This window comes from Scleropages formosus, chromosome 1, assembly GCF_900964775.1.
Source record: "Scleropages formosus chromosome 1, fSclFor1.1, whole genome shotgun sequence".
NCBI classification, from domain to species: Eukaryota; Metazoa; Chordata; class Actinopteri; order Osteoglossiformes; family Osteoglossidae; genus Scleropages; species Scleropages formosus.
The window spans coordinates 368709-387496 of record NC_041806.1 but is presented as its reverse complement, the minus strand read 5'-3'; the positions used below and the strand labels follow the sequence as shown (position 1 = coordinate 387496).

The 18788-nt window shown below is 43.4% G+C and overlaps 1 protein-coding gene across 1 annotated transcript; it reads left to right on the top strand.

Moving 5' to 3' along the window:
• Window positions 1-263: 263 nt before the first annotated feature.
• Window positions 264-12819, top strand: LOC108919701 (NACHT, LRR and PYD domains-containing protein 3-like). The gene is made up of 13 exons (XM_029252822.1): window positions 264-668; window positions 920-962; window positions 1073-1310; window positions 1899-1950; window positions 2352-4146; window positions 4324-4497; window positions 5239-5412; window positions 5594-5767; window positions 6860-7033; window positions 7805-7978; window positions 8809-8985; window positions 9148-9194; window positions 11624-12819. Exons 1-13 carry the CDS (start codon window positions 419-421, stop codon window positions 12232-12234), a joined length of 4083 nt encoding a protein of 1360 aa, XP_029108655.1. The 5' UTR covers window positions 264-418; the 3' UTR covers window positions 12235-12819.
• Window positions 12820-18788: the final 5969 nt, after the last annotated feature.

The window sequence follows — 18788 nt, the reverse complement described above, 5'->3', positions numbered from 1 at the left end:
AATTATGTTTGATAATCATAATGTGTTTACAATTGTAGAATAATGGACAAACCTTTATGCAGCTACTCATGTCACGTACACTGGTTCGTACCGTGGTGTGTGACAAATTAACTGTACTTTAGAATCACATGTCTGTGTCCAAATCTCTCATCTGAGTCTGTTGGTGTCATGAGCTCTTTGCTTTGTTTTCTGAGATGGTTGAGACTTCGGAGAAAGTCTGTCCCGCCAACACACGAACATTAGAAGTATAAACGGTCAGAATACATGTAAGAAGAAGTGTGGAACATTGAAACTTTTCTGCTTTCTCTATTCTTCAAAGTCTGGGTTCTTCTCACAGTCGTGGGCCTCATCCAGGGAATGGGCCCCTGAAGTTTGAAGCGGTATTTTCCCCGATGAGAGTCAATTAAACAAACCAACAATGGGAACTGAAACATCAGTACATGATAGGATGACGCCACACTTTTGTTTTACCCTGTTTTACCCTTTCGCCTTTCCTGTTTTTCCAGCTCTGAAAAACCCAGCTCATGAAGAAGCAGCAGGACACAGAGCAGTTTCTTTGCTTTGTACTGTCACAGCTCAGACTGGAGGCAGCGCTGTCGCACCTCAGGTCTCCCAGTCTACCGTTGGAGGCTCTGTCAACACAAACATCTACAACTACTACAACTGTGGTAAGGAAGCTTTCAATGCGCACATTTCGTTGAGCAGTGTAGGTCTCAGACCCTAAGAAATAAGAACTGATGGAAGAAGCACTTTCCTCATTCATTCCATCAGGCCTCTTTTTAAAGTTTTCACTGATTTAACTCTCACATGCTGTGCCTAACCTGAACGTCAATGAGATTGAAGTTTTTTACCTTATTTCCTAGTTAATGACACCATTTTTCATTAGACAAAGATGTAAAGGCATCTCTTTTGACTGCAGGTAGAGTGAGAGGAATAGACTGTACAACAAAGGAACGCTCAAAGTATGTATGTCCATTTCATTCTCAAATGTATTTGTATAAACCTGACACTTGTTTAAAAACCTAAGGTAAATTTCGGGCCAGATCTCTGAACCATACTTTCCCACATCTAGTGAAGAACCAGGCAATCAGCTGACAGAAAACCTGTCCAGGTATGCAGAGTGTGAGCAAGTAATGAAGAATCCATTGTCTACTACTTGTGGACACAGTCACTGCAGCCAGTGCACCAGTGGACACTGGGAACAGTCTGGCTCTGCAGTGGAGAATGCTTGTCCTCTGGGCAGGAAAAGGTCCAGGACCCACCCTGAACCCTGTCCTCACCGAGATTGTGAAGAGACAGCTGGGAAACAGGTAAGAGCCTTCACACCTGTCTCTTCTGTATATATTTATTTATCAGGCATACATGTGGCTACTGGATACGCTATTGTATATTTTGTCAACTGATTCTGTCTGCCCGTATGCCACAAGTAATGAATTATGAGCAGGTTCAGAAATCTTGGAATGCTAATAGAATCTAGCCTTTTGAGTGTGAAAAAAACTTTTGGGTTGCCAGTAACAGGTTTAGTATGTACAGGTCTTCCCTGCCACAGATTGTCATATTAGAGAAAGTCCAATGGCTGATAGGAGCAGAACTGATAGGTGCTGAACCAGGAGATTGGTGTCATCCCTGGAAATTCTGGTCGGCTTGTTATCTAGATGGCATCTGTATAGCATGAAGTCCTGGATGGAAAAAATATACAATATAAGCACTCAACAACCTTGCTTCATTGCTGTCTGATTTTAATATTTGTCTTAAATGTTAAAGTGCTACACTTCTCTGTTTTTATAAGAGATAATTCTCATGCACTGCTGAAGCCCAAGAAAACTAAATGATAAATTTTGTGAATGATAAGGTCCTGTTGCCTTTTTTGTTTATATATTTTTCAAATCTTACTCCAGTGCTCAGTGACGAATGAGTCTTTCCTCACCGGTCAGAACAACAAAGATCCAGGTTAGTTTTTGCTATATTGCCTCTATTTAAATGTGGCTGATACTCTCCCATAACCTCTTCACCTTATTATTGAACACCACAAGCACTTCTGAGGAGTATTTCAGAAAGTATGAAGGCATGAGTAGCCACTGAAAAAGTAGACCATGCTTGAACTTTAAAATCTACAAAAATATGACCTTTTCAGGTTTTACTCACAGTCCTCAACAGAAAATACAAATAACACTTGACATAGCATCAGGACAAGTAATTCAGTATTAACTGCTGAGCAAATGTCCAAATATGGGGTGTATAAGTATTAGTCATGAGCTCTTATGTTTCTGTCTGTGGTTCAGCCATGCTCAAATTAAGCTGTATGTTGTAATCATTGATAAACTATTTCTATATTGTTATTTTCCCTGCAGAAAGAGTTCTTTTGAAAACAGTTCAAAAGGAACATAAATCTACTTTAGAACAGACATTTAAAAACATTTTTGAAGGGATTGCAAAACAGGGAAACCCAACCCTCCTGAACAGGATCTACACCGAGCTCTACATCACAGAGGGAGAGAGAGAAGGAGTCAATGATGAACATGAGGTGTGGCAGATCGAGAGTGCTTACAGGACACACAGTTCACTAGACACTCCTATCAACTGCAACGACATTTTCAAGTGCCTACCTGGTCAAGAGAAAACCATCAGAACTGTGCTGACCAAGGGCATTGCTGGCATTGGAAAAACAGTTTCTGTGCAGAAGTTCATCCTTGACTGGGCTGAAGGAAAAGCCAATCAGGACATTGATTTCATTTTTGTTCTTCCTTTTCGGGAACTCAATTTAATTAAAGATGAGCAGTACAGTCTTCTTGAACTTCTTCATGAGTTCCATCCAGAAATAAAAAATATCAAAGACATCAGATTTAATAAATATAAAGTTATGCTGATCTTTGACGGTCTGGATGAAAGCAGACTTCCGTTAAATTTTCATCACACGAGGTTGTCTAATGTTAAGAAGGCCACATCAGTTGATGTGTTGTTGACCAACCTTATTAAGAGGATTCTTCTTCCTTCTGCTCTTCTGTGGATAACAACCAGGCCAGCAGCAGCCAGTCAGATCCCTCCTGAGTATGTTGACCAGGTGACAGAGATTCGGGGGTTTAATGACCCACAAAAAGAGGAGTATTTTCATAAAAGATTCAGTGATGAGGATCTGGCCAACAGAATTATATCTCACATACAGTCATCAAGGAGCCTCTACATCATGTGTCACATACCAGTTTTCTGTTGGATTTCAGCAACTGTACTTGAAGAAATGCTGGGTAATGATGGTGGTGAAGAAATACCTACAACACTGACACAAATGTACACACACTTCCTGCTCATTCAGACCAACATAAAGAAAAAGAAATACAATTTCTCAAATGAAACAAACACAAACAACATTTCACAATCAGATAGAGATATTATTATGAAGTTGGGGGAGTTGGCTTTCTACCAGCTGGAAAAGGGAAATGTCATATTCTATGAAGAGGACTTGAGAGAGTGTGGTATTGATGTCAGTGAAGCCTCATTGTATTCTGGGGTGTGCACCCAAATTTTCAAGAAGGAATCAGTCATGTATCAGAAAAAGGTCTACTGCTTTGTGCATTTGAGCATTCAGGAGTATATTGCTGCTCTGTATGTTTTTCAAACCCATGCCAGCAAAAATATGGATTCTCTCACACTGTTTGCGAAGAAAAGGTCTGGAGTTATACTTGACACCTTGCCCTTGTCAAATTTTCACAAAGGAGTTGTAGACAAGGCATTGAAAAGTAAGAATGGACATTTGGACCTCTTTCTTCGTTTTTTTCTTGGTGTCTCACTGGACTCCAACAAGAGTCTTCTGCAAGGATTTTTGACACCAACCGAGAGCAGCTCAGAGAGCATCAAAAAAACAATTAAATATATCAAAGGGTTGAGAAGGAAGGGTCCGTCTCCAGAGAGATGTATCAATCTCTTACACTGTTTGCTTGAATTAAATGATAATTCTCTTGTTGAGGAGGTTCAAAATTATTTGCAAAGTTCCTCTGAAAAAAAGCTGTCACCTGCACAGTGTACATCCTTGGCCTATGTTCTTCTAATGTCGAAGAAGGTTTTAGATGTTTTTGACATGAAAAAATATAATACATCTGAAGAGGGTTGCATCAGACTTCTTCCAGTAATAAAATGTTGTCGAAAGGCTCTGTAAGTATTGACTGACCTTGGTTTTAAATTTCAAGTAAAATTGAATATAAATCAATATTCATAAAAGGAAAACCTGAAGAATAACAATTATTGAACCCATTAAGAAAAAGCAGTTGTGCAATGGCTTCATCATGCATTGTGCTTTATTACATGAAAGGTCATGTCTCCTCTCTTCAGACTTACTGGCTGTAAACTCACAGCGTCTTCCTTCGAAACTGTCCTCTCAGGTCTTCAGGCCCCCATGTCACATCTGAGAGAACTGGATCTCAGCTACTGTGACCTGGGGGATTCAGCAGTGAGGCTACTGTGTGATGCACTGAAGAGTCCAAACTGTAAAATACATAAGCTGGGGTATTGTATGTTTTGAGATATGAATCTTGCTTACCCGCTGGAATTCACACTTATTCTTTCATTTGTACACTGCAAAACTGCTTACCGGTTTCAGAACAACTGTCACATCAGATTTAAAGGTAAAATGTGGTGCTGTAGTAATCTCAAGATCAACATCTGACTGGATGCAATGGCCAGGAATGAACATTAATTTTTTACAGACTGAAACTGAGAAATCAATGCAGAATGTATAAACTGTAAACTCAATGCCAAGGAATTCTTAACCAGCTATTCCTTCTCTCACACCCCTCATTGTTCTGGCTCAGGTGGAAGTAGAGGATTGCTTATCTCTTCCCAGTGGGGATCTCATTCCAGAATTTCAGGCCCATCTTTCTTCATATTTCCTTTCCAAAGCCCTTGAATATGCTGCCTACAGCCAGCTGTCCATATTCCTTAATGGATGTCACTGTGGATCCTAGATGGGCCATTCTGCTAAAACTGCCCTCTTTTCAGTGTCAGATGTGTTTCTGTTGGCTATACTCATTTTCATTGACACCAGTGTACCATTTGACACTGTCAACCAATGGATCCTGCTTTCCTTTCTGAGACAGCTTGGAATCAAAGGAATTAGTTTGACTCTAATCTATCATGTAGATCTTACCAGATCAGTCTTCCCCTCAGTCTCTCTCAACCAATGAAATAGTTTTCTCTCGCAGCCTGAAATGTTCTTTGTTACCCAGACACTCTCTCTCCTATTTGCAGACTGGGTGCCTGTAGACTCACTAAGGAATCTTGTGAAGTTTTGGTTTCCACGATTCAGTCGGTCAACTTCCTCCTTAAAGACCTACAGCTCCTATACAATGACCTAGGCGATTCAGGAGTGAAGCTGCTCAGTGTTGGATTGATGAGTCAACATTGTAAACTGCAGATGCTGGGGTATTTTAACATAAAATTCTTTTAACTACAATTTCAAAACCCAGATATTCACTTCTCATGAGCCCCTTACATAGATATCCGAGTTAATTTGTATAAATGCAGTGAGAAATGAAATTTACAATATCTTGCATGTAAAGGATAGTGATGTTCTGTTTCAAATGTAGGCTTCTGTCCTCTGCAGACTCAGTGGCTGTAAACTGACAGAAGAGTCCTGTGGATCTCTGGTCTCAGCTCTCCAGTCAGTGAACTCACAGCTGACAGAACTGGATCTCAGCTACAATCACCTGGGGGATTCAGGAGTGAAGGAGCTCTGTACTGGACTGATGAGTCCTCACTGTAAACTACAAACTCTGAGGTATCTCTTAACAGCACTTCAGCACTCCAAAGTCACATCTACACTATGAAAGTCACAGTCAATAAAAGCTAAGTAAAAATGATGTCTTTCAATTTATTTGAGTTAGATTCTGCTATATATCTATATTTAAAATAAAAATACTTTGACATAGTAATACTTTTTATTAGCTGATATTTATTGTCTTTAAAACTAAAATTTCCAGGGCAGCTGGTAGCATAGTGGTTAGTGCTTCTACCTTTGGACCCACAGGTTGCAGCTTCAATCCCCACTTCTGCCTGTAATACCCTTGAGCAAGGTACTTACCCTAAAATTGCTCCAGTAAAATTACCCAGCTGTGTAAATGGGTGAATAATTATAACCTCAACATTGTAAGTTGCTTTGGAGAAAAGCATCAGCCAAATAAGTAAATATAAAATTAACTTAAAATAGCTCCAAATGAAATGTGTTAGTCAGAAGCTCAAAGAGAATTTAAATCATTGTTTTCCTTCTGCATTCAGCAGTTATAACAGGCAAAAATGTCTCAAAGCTCAGAGATACATGACCTAACACAATTTTCAGGTGTAAGTAACTGCCAAAAGCTGGCATCACTCGGTATTGGTTTGGATTCAGTACCAGTCACAAGTCTGAGTACTTCTGGGAACTTCAAAGAACTCGTGTGGGACGATACAGACCACAGAGGTAACGTGGACAGCAGAGGCAATGCAATGTACAGGTGTGGCACATCTCTGGAAGTAATTGCAGAAGCGTTGAGAAGACCGGTTGCCTGACTTCCTAATGAAACATGTTAGCCTAGTTTATAGCAAGTGCACTCAAACTTTGGACTCGTACAGAGCTGACAAAAATCTGAATTTTTGAAAGCGTGAAGACATGTCATAACAAAATCAAACAGCTAAATTCAATGTCATGATTACATGGAACCCTTTTGTCTCCCACCTCCTGCCGCAATACCAAAGTAGCTACCATAAATTGCTCAACCAAAAATTTCTCAGCAGTGTAAATAGTTAAATCATTTTAAGTCACTTTGGAGAAAAGTGTCAGCAAACTGAGAGCATGTAAATTTAAATGTAGTGTAAATGTCTCCTCTTCTTACAGGCTTGGTAGCTGTAAACTTGCACCAGAGTCCTGTGGATCTCTGGTCTCAGCTCTCAAGTCAGTGAACTCACAGCTGACAGAACTGGATCTCAGCTACAATCATCTGGGGGATTCAGGAGTGAAGGAGCTCTGTACTTTACTGATGAGTCCTCACTGTAAACTACACACTCTGAGGTATGGAGTATGAGAATATCAGGCCATTAGTCCATGAGTTGAAGGTGAAGCAGAGTTTGGCCACACAAGACATGATCCCAAACTTACAAGTCAACATTAGAATGGCTATAACAACAAAGCAATGGAATGGCCTAGTCCAAGTCCCTGAGCTTATTTGATTGAGATGTGGCAAGAGCTGTTGAAGCTTGGAAAACTGCAAATGTTGCTGAGCTAAAGCAGTTGTGCATGGAGGAGTGGGACAGAATTCCTCCACAATGATGTGAGGCCCTGGTCAAGAGCTACAGGAAGTGTTCAGTTGCAATCATAGCAACTAAAGATGGTACAAAATGCTGCTCACATACACGCACATCATCTGAAACCGCTTGTCCCATATGGAGTTGCAGGGAACCAGAGCCTAACCCAGTAACACAGGGCAAAAGGCTGGAGAGGGAGGGGACACCAGTCCGTCACAAGGCACCCTAAGTGGGACTTGAGCCCCAGACCCACCAGAGAGCAGGACCCAGTCCAACACACTGCACCACCACCTCCCCTTCACTGCTAACATAGAGAAAATGAAATAATACTTTTCCAAATACTTTTCCACAGCACTGCAGCTGTGGGTTGTAACTGGGGCAGATGATGCTCTGACACTTTATTGTAAATGCCACATTGTGATATAACACAATGTGTGTTTTCTTTTGTACAGTACATGCCAGCAGAATGCTGACGTTTTTCACTGCAGCGTGTGGTTTCTCTAGAAGGGCCGCTAACCACATCATGTTATCTACGCAGGCTTTGTGGCACCGGTCTGACAGAGGGATGCTGTGAAAGTCTGGCCTCAGCCCTGAAGTGTCCTCAGTCTGGGTTGACAGACCTGGAACTGAGTGACAATGACCTGCTGGATCATAGTATGACGCTGCTCTCTGCAGGGCTAGAGGACTCCTGCTGTAAGCTGCAGAAGCTTGGGTAACATTGTTCTCTTAGTTACATGAATTTTAATGAATTTTACATGAGATTTTAACTGCCTGCATTCGTTTAGCGTTACATTGAACCCGTGACTCATAAACTCATGAATTCTTAGTATTCTTCCTCGTCTGAGTGCCATCATGGCAAGGGCCCGAAGTGGATATTAAACTCCTATGAGCCTCTCTGCTAACAAATCAGGAATTAAACAATTTATGAAACTATTACAAAAAAGGATCTTGCTCATCTCAAGTGTAATACAATTTGGTATCAGTCCAACAAATACATAAGGAGCGTTTTAGAATTATGCCTGGTAGTTGTATCGGTGACTTGCTGTCCGTATAATAAATCATTGCTCTTCAGATGGCTTCTTCAGTGCCAGTAATGTTAGTATGTTTTCCATATTCTGCTCACTTGACCCTTTTATCTCAAGAGAGCATTCTTAAGCTTTTGTATAGCTCCCAAAGTTTATTAGGGTAATGGCGATCCTTAAAAGTGAAACTTTAGAAAAGACTGTAGGACTCAAACCAGCAACCTTCATATTACAAACCCCTGTCCTTAACTCTTGTGCTACCTTGTACAGTACCTTTGTTTTTTTGTGCATTTCCATACCTTTTCTATTTTGAAAATACTCTGCAAGTTGATATTAAGCACATAGGCTAGTGCCACATATAAAAGTGTATAATAATTTTGATTCAGTTCACTGGCGTTCACTAGGCATTCTTCAGCTTTTGAACCTTTCTACTGCTGTTGTTTAGACAGAGTTGCGTGGGCCATTTCTAGTCTCCTTTAGCCATTCAGAGCTGGTGAACTGACCGGCACTTTTCCACCAGGTTGTCCCTGTGTAGAGTCACAGGGAGAGGCTGTTCTTCTCTGGCTTCGGCTCTGGGTTCAAACCCCCGTTCACAGCTGAGAGAGCTGGATCTGAGCTATAATCACCCAGGGGACTCAGGAGTGAAGCTGTTCTGTGCTCTACTGGAGGATCCCAGCAGTACCCTGGAGAAAGTGAAGTAAGTACACATTGTGGTCACTCTGGGAACAGTACAATCCTGGTGGTGGGAGATGTTCTCCCAGTGTCACCGAGCTCCACACTGTACTTCATAGACAGGCTGTCCAGGTGTGTGTGTGTGTGTGTCTCTCACTCGCTGTGTGTTCTTCTGCTCCTCCTACAGTGTGGACCATGCTGGACAGTGCAGGATCAGAGCAGGACCATGGAAATGTAAGTGTGCACGTTTAAAAGAACTTCTACGTGTGTGAGGGTTTTTGTGAGGATCCTGCGTTTTCACATCACTTTGCTTCAGTTTCTACGCACTTGTCCTGCTGAAGGTGAGGGCAGGCTGAGCAGGAAGCCCAAACCTTCATGGGGTGCTCAAGCGTTCCCAGGCTGGCAGAAAGATACAGTATCTCCAGTGTGTTTTGGGCCTGCTCTGGGGTCTCCTCCCAGTGGGAGCAGTGACTCTACTTCAAGGCTCTGCCAGCTCACCAAACTCCTCACCTTGTCATAGAGAGTGAATCCAGAAACCTGGGCAGAAACCTCATTTGGGCCCTTAGTACCACAGTCTCGTTCGCGTGGTCATTACAAAAAGTTCATGGTCACAGCTGAAAATGGAGATGCAGACAGTGCGGAAAACCGGCTCCACAGATTGGTGCAGCGCTTACAGATTCATGTTTCTCTATCCTGCTTACTTCTTCCATCACTCATGGACAAGATCCCAGGATATATTCTTCAACTTGTGAGGCTCGCGTATTGATTTTACTGCAGCTCTCATGTAAATAGAGCACACTGCACTTATATTAATGGAAATTTATGGAAACAGCTGGTTCTGATAGAGGAGCAGGGGGTGCAGTGGTGAAGTGGGTTGGACCGGGTCCTGCTCTCCAGTGGGTCTGGGATTCAAGTCCCACTTGGGGTGCCTTGCGACGGACTGGCGTCCCGTCCTGAGTGTGTCCCCTCCCCCTCCAGCTTTACGCCCTGTGTTGAGGGGTAGGCTCCGGTTCCCTGCGACCCCGTATGGGACAAGCGGTTCAGAAAATGTGTGTGTGTATGGGAGGCTACAATTTTTTCTAGAATTTTGGATAAAAATGGTAGATTGGAGAACATAAGTACAGAACAATAGTATTACAATTTCCTGCTGCACTCTTATTTTATTTGTCTTAAACTTTTTCTATTGAGCAGAACATGCACATTTTCCTTTGCTGCCCATTCTAAATTGGAACCAATTTGAATGGATTTACAAATGAAAAGTTTTGTAAGCAAAACACAATAGTTTCTGGACAGCCAGACACTGAGTTAGGCCCAAACAGTAACAGATACGGTGCCCTGTGGCATCACGGCCAGATGATGTTATCGGGCAGCAGAGGGAACGCTCGTCTTTAGCTGTTATGTGAAACATCATGACTCAGAAGTAATATAATAAGGTAAATGAGCATCTGTTGTAAGTCTGGCTGGTTACAAGTCACATGTGTGGTAAGTCAAGGTATGCCTGGATAACTGACATAAAAATGTTCTCAAACTGTTGTTTGCGGCACGTAGAATATGAATAGGACTGTGTGTGAAATGTAAAAGCTGACAGCAAGGCAACAGGACAATGCAAACGCCATTGAATTTGCAGTGTGGAGCCCTGTCTCTGGGAGCAGACATTACTTTTTGCACTGGGCCTAAGCGCATTTGTCGCACCTGAAACCTCCTCCTGGATGGAAGCATGCCCATCCTTAATCATTACTCTGAGTTCAGCAAAAGTCGGGTTAGAATAGGAGAAAAATCCATTTGTCACGACACATGGGTCTCGCTCCAGAGCACGACTCTCCGCTAATATACAGGCCCAAATGTCTCAAGAAATGCCAAATAGAAACAAAAATGGCGAAAATGGTGAAAAAGCTTCTCTTGTCTTGGAATGAAACGGAATGGAATGAAAAAACAAAGGAAAAAAACACCTGAAACTGAAACATGAATGTGCATTAAAAACAGAATGGAAAAGTGAAGTGTGCTTCCAAAAACACATAGTTTCATCTGCATTCGAGGCCTTGTTCTGTCATCAGACTCTGAATTAGACAAGCCTCCTGTGAATACAAAGCCTGGAAAAAAAGTATGGGCTCGATGTGGCCATGGACTTGAGTGGTGAGATACGAAAGCAGCTGTGCTGCCCAAACAAGCTTAAGAATAAATCAGTGCAGGCAGTATTATTGTTGTTGTTATTATTGTTGTTTGTGTGTCTGATGGCTTTCTTCAAGGAGACTTGAAGTTCTGGGTTTTGTACGCCAGCAAGACACATGCACTCGTTGGCTCATGTTTAGAGCCGTAACTACTAGCTACCTGCTGCGATAGTTACCAATGTCATCACTCGTCAATCTATATAATAAATCTATACAGTAAGTGTACAGTAAATATGGCTGAGCATTGATGACAAGTTGCTTTGACAGTTTCAGTCTCTCCTATGGCTCACTTGTCCCTCCTAATCTTAAGCAATCCAATCAGGAAGTCACGTCAAGAGAGGCTCCCTGAGCTGCGATTGCTTTCTGCTGGGACCAAGGCACTATGGGAATATCTCAGCTGCCAACGTGTAGAGAAGCCACTACAAATGAATATTAAACTAACTGTATTTTCTATGTCACAAACATTAATAAGTCATGATTTCTTGATTTGTTCAGACTCTTGCCAGCTCACACTGGACCCGAACACAGCCCACAGGAAGCTGACTCTCTCTGAGGACAACAGGACGGTCACATGGAGGAGAGAGGAGAAGCCCTATCCTGCACACCCAGAGAGATTTGATACCAAGTTTCAAGTCCTTTGTAGAGAAGCCCAGCGGGGGCGCGCCTACTGGGAGGTTCAGTGGACTGGAGGATTTGGGGCTGCAGTTGGAGTGACTTACAAAGGAATCAGCAGGAAGGGCGGCGCTGTTGATATCTTGCTTGGGCGTAACGACAAGTCCTGGAGTCTGGAGTGCTCTGGCACAAGTAAAAGTTACACGGCTCGACACGGTGACAGCAGCACCTCGGTATCGCCAACACCCTCTCTTTCCCCCATAGCACACCTGTCTCTGGATGGACCCTTTCAGAGAGTGCGGGTGTGTCTGGGTGGGCTCCCTCGCACCATAGCAGTGTATCTAGACGTACCAGCCGGTACTCTATCCTTCTACACTGTCTCCTTTGATGAACTGACCCTCCTGCACAGGTTCACCTCCACCTTCACTGAGCCCCTCTATCCTGGCTTTAGAGTCGACTTGGACTCCTCGCTGTCCCTCTGTCAGCTCGAATGACCTCATTTGTCCTCCCAGAATTGTTCATTTCAATATGATGAACAACAAACAACAGAAATTCCCGTTCAAAATAGGAGCCTTGGTGCTTTCACGCACCACACAAGATGAGCAGCCACCTCCCCTCCATGCACGGTGTGGCTTCTCCTGCACATCTTCAGTGTGTCACACCCACGCGCTTACCAGCAAGTGTCTCTCAAAGTGCTAAAAGAAGTTGAAAGGGCAAAGGGAAGCCTTACCTGTCAGTTGAAAAGTAGAATTGAAAAAACATATGGAATTCTCTTATTTCCTGCAGTGTTGTTAACAGACCCCATGTCTTTCTGTGGCCGGGTGGTATCCTTGGGGAGGGTGCAGGATGCCGATTGTTCATGACAATAAAAATTAGCTCCTCAGTACAGTTCCTTGCTGTATGCAGTGTACATTGTCAGCTCCAAGATGAATGCCTCCCTACCTATGAATCCTCAGGTGAGGTGCCACGTGCCAGGGGCATGTAGAGCACACCTTTCTGCTGTCCTGCTTCCTGTTAAAAGTGAGTAGCAGCTACAGGGTGTTTTACTGTCCAGCAGTTTCCAGAGGTGTGTGTCCTGATTGCGGTGTCTCCTCTACGGGAGCGGGGAATGGAGGGGCTCCATGTTCTCCTGTGTCACAGTAGAATAATGCTTCTTAGGTGGACATAATGTCTTAGAAGAAGGGGATCAATGATCACATTAAGTGTGGTGAAGTACAGAGTCATTTTCCGGAAAGAAATCTTGTAAATCTGACAGCCTCCATCGTTCACACACAGGCTGGGTGGACATTAGCACCTGTATGGGACAGTATGTCATCCAAGGACTGCAGAACGTTACTCAGGCCGTTGAAAGAGGGCTTATACTGTTTTCCAGAGTGCCACACACTGATGACATTATGAATTACATTTGCATTTGTTAATGTAGCTCACACTTTTATTCAAAGTGATGTACAGTGATTATTGACAAGTGTGTATCCGACACATTAATCCAAGGTGACTTACAGTGTTAGATACCCTAGAGTAAACTACCTACAGTCAGTCACACATCTGTACAGTACAGCAATGTAACACAGTAAGACACACACACACACTCTGGGCAGTTCACCTGAAATCCATGTCTTTGGACTATGGGAGGAAACAAAGGACCCGGAGGAAACCCACATGAAGACGAGAAGAACCAAACTCCACACAGACTGAGCTTGATTTGAACCCACACCCAATGGCGCGGCCCAGGCGCTGTGAGACAACACTGCTACCTACTGTGCCATTGTACGAAGCATTATGAATGTATGCGGTGTGATCGAGAAGTTCCAAGACTTATATTGCTTATATTGCCTTCATGTACTGTCCCTCTCAAAGTCATCTCCGTCACATGGTGTCATTCCTGCTACTGTCATAAGCTGTGCTGGAAGTCCTCAGCTGTGACGTGACTGAGCTCTGCATTCACACGTTATGGATTCTTAGAACCTGTTTCCATTCATCTTTGTGTTGGTCTTTTTGACTTTTCATTCAGCAGTGTATGAAGGAGCTCTGTCAATGTGCAGACGTCACCTCCTCTGATTCTTTCCTGTTCACAGGAAAAATTTCCATTTATTCATTTAACTGCCGCTTCCTTCCAGTGCAGAGTTAAGCTACTTGCACCAATTTAGCCATTTACACAGCTAAATGTTTCTTTTTACGTTCAACTCCTGTCAGTTCAGACGAAGATAGACTTCACCCCAGGACCATTACACCCTTCATGAGCCCCCTTGAGCCATGAACCTGCCCACACACCCTGCACATCACACATCCAGGACCAGCCCTTGAGAACTCCACTGAGGTCCACGTCGTGCTGGAGCCACTTCCAGAGCTTCTGGAACATTCTCTCTATAAGCGCAGTTAACTCCATTAACAACCATCACCGGTTGTTGCCCCAGTAGCGTTCCCTGTTGTCCTTCAGCGCACAGTCAGGAGTCCAAGGTTTCCATCGATAAATAGAATTTGTTTTTTATTTGTTGTATTTATTCAGAAGTTCTAAGGATTTTTTTCTTATGGTTATTTTGTTCAGTCACACATTCGGTAGTTATTTATTCATATTATATTTATCCTGGGGGTGCGGTGGCGCAGTGGGTTGGACCACAGTCCTCCTCTCCCATGGGTCTGGGGTTTGAGTCCCGCTTGGGGTGCCTTGCGACGGACTGGCGTCCCGTCCTGGGTGTGTCTCCTCCCCCTCTGGCCTTGCGCCCTGTGTTGCCGGGTTGGCTCCGGTTCCCCGCGACCCCGTATAGGACAAGCGGTTCTGAAAATGTGTGTGTATTTATCCTATGTTTTATTAAAGGATTTTACTAGTCAAAACTAATGAAACGTACTCATTCCTTGAAGTATTCATTCCAAGATGGGACACGGATGTTCCAAAACAGGCCTTAGCACTGCCCACAGGTAACACACCTCTCCGAGTGTTGCATGCGCACACACACGCAGTGAGATACACACACATAGACACAGCTACCTCCCAGCCACCCTCCATCCAATGTGAACACAGCTCACATGGCAGCACGTGGAAAACCATTTGTTAAATTAAATCCTTGCACGCATTTGCATCAAATGAGACCTGGTTTATGGCCCCATAACAGAAATACCGTAGTATCAGGGACAAGCGCACAGTTCGGTTCCCTAGTGAGGTTGCACTGCTTTCGGCAAAACTTTAATGTGTCAGTTGTTTTGCTGAAATAATTATTATATATTATAATTATTTGTCCAGTACATCCCCTGAGCAGGAATGTGAGAACTAAGTCAGATTCTAGCTGAACTATCTTCAGGTGTCCAGGAGCAGGGCTTCCCCCCGCTGTAGCGTGTCATTATATTGTAGTCCCTCCATTGATCCGTTATCAGCAGCCGCATGTCCATCAGTGTCCCTCCGATGGACGGAAGTCACAGCATTTGGCTATATCTCTATCTATCATTTATCTTATTATTACATTATATTTTTATTTTATTTATTATTTGTTTTTTTCTGATACTTTTCTCTTGTCCCTTTCTCACTCAGAACTGCTGAATCCCTCTCAGCATTCAAGACGAGTCTCAGATCATGTCCCTTTCAGGCTTACTGCTGTCCAGATCTATACACATCTACTCTATAAAGTTCCACCATTTGTCACACGTTCCTTTGTGTTTCCTATCAAATCTATGTGCTGTCACTCATGTAATGTTTCTGTTCATGTTGCCTCTTTTAAAAATGTACTCTCGACCAATTCCATATACCATACCATGTCAGGGTCAGTACCTTCATCAAGGGTACTACAGCACAAGCTGAGATTCAGACCTGGTCTTTCAGCCTGCTGCTAAGTACATCACAGTGTTTGAGCTGTAGGAAGCTGGTGTTTGACTGCTGCAGGACCTGACTTGTGTGTTTCTGGGGAAACTGGAGGACAGTGGTGTGGGACTCTACAAACTCCACACAGTCACAGCTGAAGCAGGAATGAAACCCAGTGATCCACTGAAGACGCAATATCACACACACTTCACATCATTCTGTCTCACCTGGATAATGAAAACTGCTATTCAAGGCTATTGTTTCTAGACTATAGCTCAGCATTTAACACGGTGATCCCAACCAAGCTGATCCACAAACTACTAGGTCTGGGACTGAGTGCCACATTGTGCAACTGGATTCTGGATTTCCTCACCAACAGACCCCAGTGTGTGTGAATTGGCAGTAATACCTCCTCCCCACTGATCCTCAACACTGGCACTCCACAGGGAAGTGTCCTGAGCCCAGTGCTATACTCCCTGTTCACACATGACTGTGTGGCCAGGCACAGTTCGAACACCATCATAAAGTTTGCTAACGATGCCACCGTTGTGGGTCTGATCACAAACAATGATGAGACGGCCTACAGAGAGGAGGTGAGGCTCCTGGCAGAGTGGTGCCAGGGCAACAACCTGTCTCTCAATGTCAATAAAACTAAGGAGCTGGTGATTGACTTCAGGAAACAGGATACAGTGCTGTGAAAAAGTATTTGCCCCCTTCCTGATTTTTTTTTTTTTTTAATTATTTTTTGCATATTTGTCACAGTTAAATGATTGAAATCAAACAAATTTTAATATTACACAAAGATAACCCGAGTAAATACAAAATGCAGTTTTTAAATGATGATTTCATTTATTAAGGGAAAAAAGCTGTCCAAACCTACCTGGCCCTGTGTGAAAAAGTAATTGCCCCTAAACCTAATTGGTTGTGCCACCCTTGGCGGCAACAACTGCAATCAAGCGTTTGCGATAATTGGCAATGAGTCTTTCACATCGCTGTGGAGGAATTTTGGCCCACTCTTCTTTGCAGAATTGTTTTAATTCAGCCACATTGGAGGGTTTTCAAGCATGAACGGCCTGTTTAAGGTCATGCCACAGCATCTCAATCGGATTTAAGTCCGGACTTTGACTAGGCCACTCCAAAACCTTAATTTTGTTTTTTTTGAGCCATTCGGAGGTGGACTTGCTGGTGTGTTTCGGATCATTGTCCTGCTGCATAACCCAAGTGCGCTTGAGCTTGAGGTCACGAACTGATGGCCGGACATTCTCCTTCAGGATTTTCTGGTAGAGCGCAGAATTCGTGGTTCCATCAATTATGGCAAGTCGTCCAGGTCCTGAAGCTGCAAAGCAGCCCCAGACCATCACACTACCACCACCATGTTTGCCTGTTGGTATAATGTTCTTTTTATGAAATGCTGTGTTAGTTTTACGTCAGATGTAAAGGGGCGCACACCTGCCAAAAAGTTCAACTTTTGTCTCATCAGTCCACAGAATATTTGCCCAAAAGTCTTGGGGATAATCAAGAGGTTTTTTGGCAAATGTGAGACAAGCCTTTGTGTTCTTTTTGGTCAGCAGTGGCTTTCGCCTTGGATCTCTCTCATGGATGCTATTTTTGCCCAGTCTCTTTCTTATTGTTGAATCGTGAACACTGACCTTAACTGAGGCAAGTGAGGCCTGCAGTTCTTTAGATGTTGTTCTGGGTTCTTTTATGAGCTCCTGGATGAGTCGTCGTTGCGCTTTTGGAGTAATTATGGTAGGCCAACCACTCCTGGGACGGTTCACCACTGTTCCAAGTTTCCTCCATTTGTGGATAATGGCTCTCACCATGGTTCACTGGAGTCCCAAAGCCTTAGAAATGGCTTTGTAACCCTTTCCAGACTGATACATGTCAATTACTTTGTTTCTCATTTGTTCTTGAATTTCTTTAGATTGCGGCATGATGTGTTGCTTTTTGAGATGTGCTTCACTTTGTCAGACAGGTTCTGTTTAAGTGATTTCTTGATTCAACAGGTCTGGCAGTAGTCAGGCCTGGGTGTGGCAAGTGAAATTTAACTCAGCTTTCCAAAAAATGTGGTTAATCACAGTTCATTCATAATTTAACAAGGGGGCCAAATACTTTTTCACGGCGCAGTATGGCTCATGCACCCATCTACGTAGGAGGGGACATTGTAGAGAAGATCAACAACTTCAGAATCCTAAGGGTCACCCTCACTGGAAAACTCACATGGACTGAGCACACAGCATCAACCATCAAAAAGGCCCATCAATTTCTCCACTTCCTCAGGCGTCTGAAGAAAGCACGGATGTCCACTACAGTCCTCACCACTTTCTACAGGTATGCTGTGGAGTCCGTTCTCACAGGGTGTATTACATCCTGGGGTGGCAGCTGCTCCATACAGGACAAGAAAGCCCTACAGAGGGTGGTCAAAACAGTTGAGGAAATCATCAGCACACAGCTACCAGCAGTTGAGGACACCTACACCACACGCTGCCTCAGAAAGACGATGCGCATCATGAGAGATCATAGTCACCCCGCATGGGCACTTTTCCCTACCCTGCCATCTACAAAATGGCTCAGGTCTATTTGAACCCGCACAGCTAGGTACAGGAACAGCTTTTACCCCACTGCTGTAAGACTATACAACACTAACCAATGTGTTTAGTAACTAGAGTTGGACCGAGAGTTGGACTGCTCCACCCAAGCACATTGGTAAACTACACTGCCACTTTAAGCATTCTCATTCTCATTCTCTCGTTCTGAGTTCTCTGGCTGTCAACTGGTATTATTGTTACTATTGTTACCATTATTTATTGTTATTGCTATTGCACTACTCACTGTCATTGTCATTGTTTTGTTTGTGCAGTATTTCTACTGTCTCTGTCTTTGTCCATGGTCAGTGGAGAAGCATTCCGGAAGAATTTCATGATACATGTACATGGTACTGTATCTATGAGAATAAACTTGAAACTTAACTGAAACTTAACTTAATTTAAACCCACAACCCTAAGCCACCATGGGTGGAACTCTAAGAGTTTCACAGGTAAAACTGGGGTCACTGTCTCCAGTGCACAGGAAACCCAACTCTCAGGATTTCAGGTGTCCTCAGTGTGCAGAGAGGAAGTTACAGGTGCCGCATGTCAACAGCGTGTGGACTGTAACTGTTGATCCGCGTACAGAGATGGTGGACGAGTAGACTTTCAATACCGTGGTGCTTTACACTGCAGGAGGGGAAATGAAAATGAGGAGTCCAAACAGGAGCAG

What these genes read in the sequence shown, in the direction of transcription:
- LOC108919701 (XM_029252822.1), top strand. Translation starts at nt 419, where the DNA reads ATGGGAACTGAAACATCAGTACATGATAGGATGACGCCACACTTTTGT. An exon ending in TGTAAAATACATAAGCTGGG is followed by an intron (nt 4,498 to 5,238) that starts GTATTGTATGTT and finishes TCCTATTTGCAG; the next exon opens with ACTGGGTGCCTGTAGACTCA. An exon ending in TGTAAACTACACACTCTGAG is followed by an intron (nt 7,034 to 7,804) that starts GTATGGAGTATG and finishes TTATCTACGCAG; the next exon opens with GCTTTGTGGCACCGGTCTGA.